Source organism: Centroberyx gerrardi, chromosome 17 (genome assembly GCF_048128805.1).
Source record: "Centroberyx gerrardi isolate f3 chromosome 17, fCenGer3.hap1.cur.20231027, whole genome shotgun sequence".
NCBI lineage: Eukaryota > Metazoa > Chordata > Actinopteri > Beryciformes > Berycidae > Centroberyx > Centroberyx gerrardi.
Window position 1 is genome coordinate 7112431 of NC_136013.1, and position 9103 is coordinate 7121533.

Sequence of the window (9103 nt, forward strand, 5' to 3'; positions counted from 1 at the left end):
AGTGTATTTTGAATTGTTATAGTAACATAACATATACCATGACATACTTACTTACTTACTTATAACATATTTGCTAAATCAGTTATTAGTCACAATTATCTTGGTTTCAGGAAACAAAAATATTTTATTGCACTTTTGCACCATATCATATATTTTCTTTTTTTCTGTGCAGTATTTCTCAAAGTAGCAGCAGCTACAAAGTCTCGCTTTCATTCCTGCTGTCTTACTCTCACTGTGGTCCTCATTTACAAAATGCAAATAATAAACGACAATTCGTTTGGCCGCAGCTACAACCCTAAGGCAAACTGTGTGTGTCATCATCTGTTTAGAATCTCCAAATGACAGACGATGATGCAAATTTCAGGAATTAAACAACGTTTTCATGTTCAGTCTCGGGAGGATTTTCCTGCCTAACGTCGGAGCGATCCATTCTTTTCCACTTTTGCTTGTCACTACATTTTTCCACAGATGGTCCATGTAAGGTTTATCTCTCTCTTTCCCCACCACAGCTGCCTGCTTCTACATCTTAACTTTGGTTTCGGTCACATGGGCGCACGTTACGCATTCAAAGGTTGCGACTGGTCACACATAATGGAAGTGCTTGATATATCACACTTTCAGGGGAATTAGCAATATAACACAACACTTAAATCGCCTAATTGCACGATTATTAATTGTGGAAACATAAAATCGCAATCTACAGTTATCTATGATTAATTGTGCAGCCCTACCATTTGGTGGACGACTATCCAAAGCACTGTACGGCACCATGAGTGCAAACACTTTTAGCTTGGGTGACCCCAGTGTTACTAATCCTGGCAGCATTAGTGCCATGCTCTGTCCACTGAGCTATATAAATTCACTCCGTCTGACACCCATTTGCACTTGATTGCTCATCAGCTCGCACTGGTCACATGCACATCATGTTTCCTTGGACCATGGAGGGCAGATTAAAAGCTAGCACAGCTGAACAAGCAGAGGCAGAACTCACATTTCGTTGGGCGCTCCAGTTTCCGCCTTCCTCGTTTCTTGCGCGGTGTCGTCAGGCTGTCGTCCTTGTCTTTCTCCGAGTCCTGCTCTTCCCGGCTGGGCAGGAATCCGTTCTCCTGGGAGGGGCTCAGGCTCTGACCCTGGGAGCTGTCCTCTGCCCGGCAGGAGGAAGGCTCTCTCGGGATGCCGTTCTCCACTTCCCTCTTCTCCTGTTTGGGGAAGCAGGCATCGGACGTCCTGTCTCCGTGCCCGCCCACATCTCCATTGTGGACCTGTGCCATGGACGGCCTACCCATTCCAGCGTAGCTCTTGCCTACGCCCACACCGTCTTTGAGAGAGCCAGAGCTCTCGACCTACAGGCAGGGGAGGAGGGGGGTGCGATGTTAATACCTTGGCAATCTATCAGGTTTACATATTGTTATTGCTGTAGCACTATGTTACGGTTTGATGTTATGAAGTACGGCAGCGCTGTGCCTGTCAGCAGCTATGACAAATCATTAGATATACTGTAGCAGACTGTGTAATAAACAAAACCTTTCAGGATTTACAATGAATCATCCAGTACACTTGAAGAAAAAATATGAGCGAGTAACAATAAAAGGATATACATCAGCGCTCTTCAGGTCTTAGCTACTAAAGCTATTGGGTAAATGGACTATTTGAAAGAAAATGTGAGTGAATGCATTCATCCATTTCTTAATGAATAAGCTTTTATTTTTATCCCTAAAGTCTCCTCGGCTGTATCTGGACAGAATCAAAAGCGGAACTTTTACACTTATTAGTCAGTGAATTAAGGCATTTTCCCATCTCGCTCTGTTGAACTGAAGTTGTAAACTTCAAAGCTCTGCCAGTAAAACTGCTGTACATCCATTAACTTGGAAGTAAGGGATGGATTACGCTCGAGTTCACCAAGTACAGTATCGAGCTTCCTGTACTCGTGTAGTTTCTTCATTACAGCAGCACAGAAATATGACAGGAATGTTGGCTGTTTGACAACAGAGAATTTTTACAGTCCGTTTAGTTTGGAACGCCCAGCTGAACTATTTCATTCTACACAGAGTATTTACGCTAGTAAATTGAAAGAGCGTTTACCTCCCTAAACCTGCTTTTTAAGTTACAGGGACAGAGATTCATCCATTGCACCTAGTTTTACCTAAAAAAAAAACATAAGCACCATCTGTTTTGGACGACCTAGAAAAGAATCCTTTCAACTCCAAATGTGTGAAGAGGAGGAAATTTGAGAGTGTGTGTGTGTGTGTGTGTGTGTGTCTTGATAACGTCTCTGCTCCTGCCTAAAAATAGCCATAAAAAACACTTCCTCAGACAATCCCATTACTGGGTCACTGGGAGCAGAAAGTGGAGCATGTCTTGTGAGATCGTACTGTCAACACTGACGACAGCAGTGCTGAAGCTTTCATCTCCTGCAGACAGGTAGAGCATTTACACCGAAGCCCACACAATTCAGACGACAGCGACGCCTCACGAGGCATCTGTCTTTCAGCAGAGGATGTTTAGCAAACGCCGGCTCCCCTGCTGTAAACCGAAACGGCAACTGCAATCTGTATCTTGTGCAGTGAACGAGCAAACGCAATGTAAAACTGCTTTAATGTGATCCAGAGACTCATAAAATATGTGCGTTGCATAATCTGTCTGTGTAAATGAGTGTAATGTAAATTACGCGTAACACAGCCACTTATGATGCAAAGTTAAACTCAGTAAAAGTATTACTGTACCGTAAAACAACGCTAAGTCAAGCCAAATTTGGTTTTCAAGCATTCCTCAGCGACCGCAGAACTCTAAATTACTCCGCAGTTGTGGTAACTGAAAACAAATTAACTATAAATGTTCAACTATTCCATTCATACAAAGAGCGGCGCTCCGGCAGATCTGTTTGACGTGACAAATGAAAACAACAAGCCCAGTGCTCAGACATTATTAATATTCTGACTCAATTCATAACCAGAAAATGAGTTGCAGTGTGTGTGAGCTGACGGGAAACACACACCAAAGCACGAAAGCAAACGGTCAAAAGCAAACAGACATGCTCACAGAAATACACAGACATCCACACAACATCGTGCAGACACACACAGAAACACAGACACACACCCACACACAGACATAAACATATACACTTACACTTACACTTACACACACACAACACTGTCGCTGAAAGAATTACGCAACAGTCTTAGTGACCCAGTGAACTACATGTGGCCTCTGCCAGAGGTCAAAGATCACAGTCGGTAAATCAGGCAGCTCAGACAGGCAGACAGAGGTCAGGCCAAAACACTGAGTAACTCAGCCAACTTACTGCTACAACATCACAACTACCGCACCAGTGTGTGTGTGTGGTACTAACAAGGCGGATAATCTATGACTTATATTTTCGGATTAGTGTTAATGTTTTTTCTTGACTATTTTTATGTAATTTGTGAGTCTGATAGTAGCTGCTATTACGTATTAGGGATAACCCAAACCAGACCAAAAATACCACAAGATGCCAAAATTTGCATTACATTAACAGAGAAACAGGATATATTGAAAACAATCTTCAGGCATGCTTTTATAAGACTAGAAGTATTCATTGTACTTTTTGACCAGTTAAGTGTGTAACCAGATATAGAGACACCAAATATCATGACACAAAAAGCACATAATAAACATCATGGACTTGAAACTTGTATCATAATATCAGATAGGCATAATCAGATCTTAATAACTACACTTGGGTTGCAAAATTCTTAAATCAGTATTACAATTTCATGCCAAAGCAGCAAGTCATTGACCAGCTCACCAACTAAATTCCTATTGCTAAGGAAGAAACAAACTTATGCTTCATCATGCAGACTAATTTGTTTTAAATTGCAACTTGATTTCTGATATGTGACAATATTTCATTATGAATCAAGTATTGTACTGAAATCACCTGCTGAGCATTTTGTTACACCGCTGCTGACAAGCTGAAGGCACTGTATGTCACAGCCTGGACCCGCTATAGCTGTTTTTCTTTTATTCCTTTCTTTATTAAAAACTATAGTGCAGTAACAGCAGGTCACAGTTTAGGCGGGTGAATAAATGCTTTGCCCCAGGCCTCACTGGTTTGCAGTCATTCCAAATTTTGTATCAGGACTTAAATTTGACCTTGTCCATGACGTCTGTGGTTTTTATGAGGGAAAAAAAGGAGCAATGTAGGCTTGCTTGAGGCCAGACATTTATTCAACCACCTCAATATACTATGTTTTACATATTAACTATTATATTACCTGTTATTTTCCAGCTTTACCTGCTATTTTACCTGCTGTTTACCAGCTTTACCTGCTATTATACCTGTTATTTAATAAAGCTGCTATTTTGCACAAAGAACAACAAACAAATCCATGTGATAGAGTACTTTCATTAGTCTCACAAAAGAATCGTAAATATATGTCTTTTGAGATCATTTTGAAGCAAAAAATATGGACAAAAAGTCAAGGGGGCGGGTACTTTTTTTGAATGACTTAAAAAAATACACAATAAAACACCTATCTGATTCCAGCGTTTGGCACATGTGGTCGTTCCCCACTCGCTCCCCCAGATTTAACAGCTGTGAAAACACTCACTAAGGCACCTCAGCACAGCATTTCTTTATCTATTATTGGATACTAGGCCTACTACTCAATAGCTTGAAATACAGTGTGACATAAACCCTCCCGATACATCCCTCCTATATAGGCGGTAATCTGGAAATATTTTAATCCGTTTTTTGGTCTGTGGAATCACACTGTGGTAATTAATTAACATGATTAAATGCGGAAGCTTATGCAAATGATAACATCTCAGAGAAAAGAAGCCCAACATACATCTTGGCCCGTGGGTCATTATCAAATCAGGGCAATTAGCTACGAAAAGCATCACCAACAGATTACAAATAGTAGTGTTTGTGCATAGCTAAGAAACATGGAAGAGATTATGTGGTGTTTATGCATGGTGTTAAGCTAAGTACATAGTAGCGCATGTGGTGTCTTATAAATTAACAGGGTTCGACTGATACGGGTTTTTGAAGGCAGATACCGATATTTTTGTACTGAAGCTGCCGATAGCCGATATTTTGTGCCGATATTCAACAACTTTAAATTATTCCAGTTTCATGGCAAAAAAAAATAGAAATATTCAGTTGTTTCCCCCAGAATTTGATTCTTGTCAGGGTGGAAAAGCCTCTGAAACAGCACTTAGACCATCATGGGACACTAAAACTCTCCACTGAAATTGACCAACTGCACCTTTTCAATGGCAGGGAAATAGATTACTACCTTTAGATGAACAAACTAAATGAGTAAATAAAATATACAAAGAAAACAAAATTGAATTGCAGGTTTTTATGTCGTTGCGGTCAGGAAGGAAGCTCCATCATATTGCAGGTGGACAACACGACTAGCCGTTATCCGATATTTAACAAAAGGACAATATCGGCCTGATATATTAGCAGACTGATATGACGTTACTATGAAGGATGTGATATAAAATCAATACTCACTGGAAAATGCTTGCGTTTCTTCCCAGGTCTGCCAACTTTACAAGAGGCACTACTACTTTTGGCCGGCCTCTCCTCTGTCATCAGGTCCTTGTCCGGTATTGTGCTCTCACCCTGTGAACAAAAAAAAAAAAAACACACAACATGTTAGATTTAGACGTACAGCATCCTGCAATGACTGGAACAGCTGCATTAACCTATGGGAATGTCGAATGCACGGTCACAAATGAGGATTGCACGCAGGTTGTGAGGGTTAGGACCGTTCGTACAGTAGGCAGAGCGGCAGTTTCACCGCACAAAACCACTTGAACGGTTGGGGGAACTACAATGGGTCCTTGAGTGTCTTTTGGCTGAGTGGACAATGAGACAGATAGAAATTGAATGACACTTTCCTTTGAACTAGGCTGAAGTGAAAGCTCTACGGACGCAGCGCTGACCTTACACACACGATCCCCTCTTGACACCGTTACAAAGACGTCGACCGGCCCCCGCCTTCCCCTGCTGCAATTTCCCTTTGATTAATAAAACTGTCTTCCCCCGTGAACAAAGCGCTGTGTCTGCCGCGACCGAGTACCCCTGGGGTTGATGGGAGAAAAGATGATACTAATGTAGATGCTTTGAGTTTCAATATTGACTGAATAGGACCACCAGCACCACGTCTGAATGCAAATGAGACTGCAAGGCCATTCCTGACATTTGCGGAGGGGGGCTGGGCTGCTGGGAGGCAGGCTGGGTCCTTATTAAATTCCTCAAGTATTGAATGTGAGATTCCCTCAAAGATAAATGGGCTCTCGACACCGTCAGGCATTCTACAACTGACTCCATCTGCTGACTGCTTGTTAAGTATTTTTTATTTATTTAAAGCTTATGCACGGTGGTGTAGGACCAGCAAATTATCAAGTGAGATACTTACATGACTCCATCTTTGTATAGCAGGCAAAGCATTTGTCTTACCCTGCTTGGAGGACCAGATGGGTGGGGTCTAACGCATCAGAAGAGTTCAAAGTTTTATACATTGTCAATCAGAGAACAGTATGCAAAATTGGGTTTCCATTACTTTCCTGTGATTGTCTAAATTCCGCTGCTAGCCATTCTGTCTCATATGTGGCAAACACCACCCACCAGATAATCCAAGCAGGTTAAGAAATATGTACAAATACTATGTGACTATGTGACAAATACTGTGCAATACTATGTCTCAGGTCTGTAAACATATACTGAGGCAACAAGTAGGTTCTTGTGCAAGCACAGATTCCAAAACTCTATGGTTGTTGGAGTTGTTAAAAAAGTGGAGGATGTCAATAAAAATAGCCAGGAATTTCAAAGGTCAGGCCATGTTATGTCCTGAGAGTGTTAGCTGGGAAAACGGATCAAATCCAACAACCATTAACATGCCAGGATGACAAACTGGTTTGTGTTAAGAAACATTTGGGATTGGAGGAATCGATGCTGTGATTGCTGGATAGAGGGTTTAAATTGAAGAGTTGTAGTCCAGAGTGCTATCTATCCAATCTGGAAAAAACAGTCCAAAACCAAACAATCACCAGCTAGTTCATCATTGAATTTCTTTAAGATACAGAGGATGCATTCTGTACATGTGGTATCATTTTGTCAACCATGGACCTGAGTTACCTACTAGCCTTTAAAATGTTTTAAATTTTGCTTTTGTTCATTTTGCAAGAGAATGTGTCTTTCAGAGGGTGGCAGTTCATTTTGTGATTAGTAATCCTATGCCAGTCCTTGGGTTTTTCTTCGCCAGGGTGGCAGAATTTGCATAAATAATAGCATGCTTTGAGTGCAGCCTGGTGTGCGGGCTCATTTGGGAGCCACTTACATGGATGACACAATTCAATGGCGCCTGGCTATCTCTGCAGGAACAGACGACACCGCACCGTTCATCTAATTCCCAACTCAAGAGCTGCGGCACACTGAATGAAAATAATACACCATCTACACACACGGTTTCCCGAATATTTCTTGAAAAACAACAGAAAGGCTGAAATATGATTTGATGTTGCCTGGAGTGAACCCTGTAACACTGTCAATATCTTTGCACTATTTCCGTCTGGGTAGCCAGTTATTTAAGGCAATGTCTGTTGCCAGGCAACAAGACTAGGGGCAGTGCTGTGTAATGGGAGCGTAGAGGAAGAGGACAGATTCCCCAGTAAAACAGCCATGGAGCCATTCCAGCTCCAGCTCAACCTACAACAGCCAACGCCCACGTCACCAACCACCATTACAACAGCCGGCATCACATAATACAGTCGCACCTCAGCAGAGCCGCCTCAGAGATGCTGCCATCGCCGCCCGCTGACGAGCATCACTGATGCTGCAGCTGCACGAGGATTGTAATTATATTATGGGCTCTGCTTCAAAACAGATTTGAAAATGCTCCAGTGTCTTGTTTTTATTTGAAAGAGCTGATATGGCAGCTGAACATGTTGTCAGAGTCTTCTCTTTATTTACTATTTGACTATTTGCTCAATACATAGACAGAGGGAATCAATGCGACTGAGTCTCCTCCAGTAAGTCTGTGGATTGCAGAGATCAATAAGGCATGAGCTTAACCGATTGATTAACTCCATTCATGAAATTGTTCAGTTGGGAAGGATTGTAATGGGCATTGAAATGGAGCGGCTGAGGACTCATTGTGGTCACACTGCACACTGTACAAACCAAGATCCTCTTGTTTTCATTGTTACATCCATGTAATATCGCAGTAATAACACTGTCAAAACTGTGGTGTGATATAAAATCCCCCTGTTGCTGTTCGTAGAGCATTGTTGTACGAGCTCAGGAGTGAATAATCTCCTTTTAAATCAGCTCTGGCCAGGGCTCTGCCTTTTAAAAATAACACTTTGCAATGATGGAGAGTCAAATCCAAATTAATCAACAAATCAGCTTGTCATTGAAAGAGTCAAAATGTGCTTGAATCAACTTTTTGACCCGCTAGTTGGAAGTTGAAAAATCCCAGTCATTCACCAACATACCACACTGTGGAGGAGCCCACCTCCAGTCATCTCAGAAATTCCTAATATGAAATTCCTTGAGTTTCTTACCATTCTGCTTCCAGGTGAATCTCCGTAGTCTGAGCCTTTGAACACGGTGGTGTTGGTGTTGGTGACAGTGTTGGACGGCATCGTCAAGGGTCTTGTGGTCTTATGGGTAATGTCTTATGGTCAGTGTAAATGAGGGAAGCTTCAGGTGAAAATAAACTCAAAGGAACAAACAAAAAAAAAACAATGACTGATGACGATGATGATGATCCCTCTTCTCTCTCTGCTCTCCTGGAAAATGAGAAACAGCACTGATTAGGATGTTGATGAATAATCTGACAAGCCAACATGAGTTACACATTAGAGATACCTCGGTTTTCTATTAGGTTGTTCTGATGCTTCCAACAATGGGCTGCAGTCATGCATTCAGGGTTGAAGAGTTTTATGCAAACTAGGCATGCTGTAGGCTGTAGTGCTGCAGGTTCAACATTGACACATTTTATGTTCATTTTCCTAAAATCAGTTAAGTATACTGTATTTTCTGTCAACAAGAGGCAGTTTAACTTCCCCTTTGTTTAAAGTAGCCTACACGTCATGTATAGGA

At 41.7% G+C, this 9103-nt stretch overlaps 1 protein-coding gene across 4 annotated transcripts in view; it reads right to left on the reverse strand.

Annotated features, from left to right (window-relative positions):
- dnmt3ab (DNA (cytosine-5-)-methyltransferase 3 alpha b) overlaps nucleotides 1-8656 on the reverse strand; it is a 34991-nt gene extending 26335 nt beyond the window's left edge. For all 4 annotated transcript variants that reach the window (XM_071904034.2, XM_071904033.2, XM_071904032.2 and 1 more), the window contains exons 1-3: nucleotides 8563-8656; nucleotides 5507-5617; nucleotides 992-1343 (exon numbers count right to left, since the gene is read on the reverse strand). In XM_071904034.2, the coding sequence (XP_071760135.1) occupies nucleotides 992-1343; nucleotides 5507-5617; nucleotides 8563-8643 (544 nt within the window). In that variant the 5' untranslated portion in view covers nucleotides 8644-8656. The remainder of the gene's footprint in view (nucleotides 1-991; nucleotides 1344-5506; nucleotides 5618-8562) is intronic.
- Nucleotides 8657-9103: the final 447 nt, after the last annotated feature.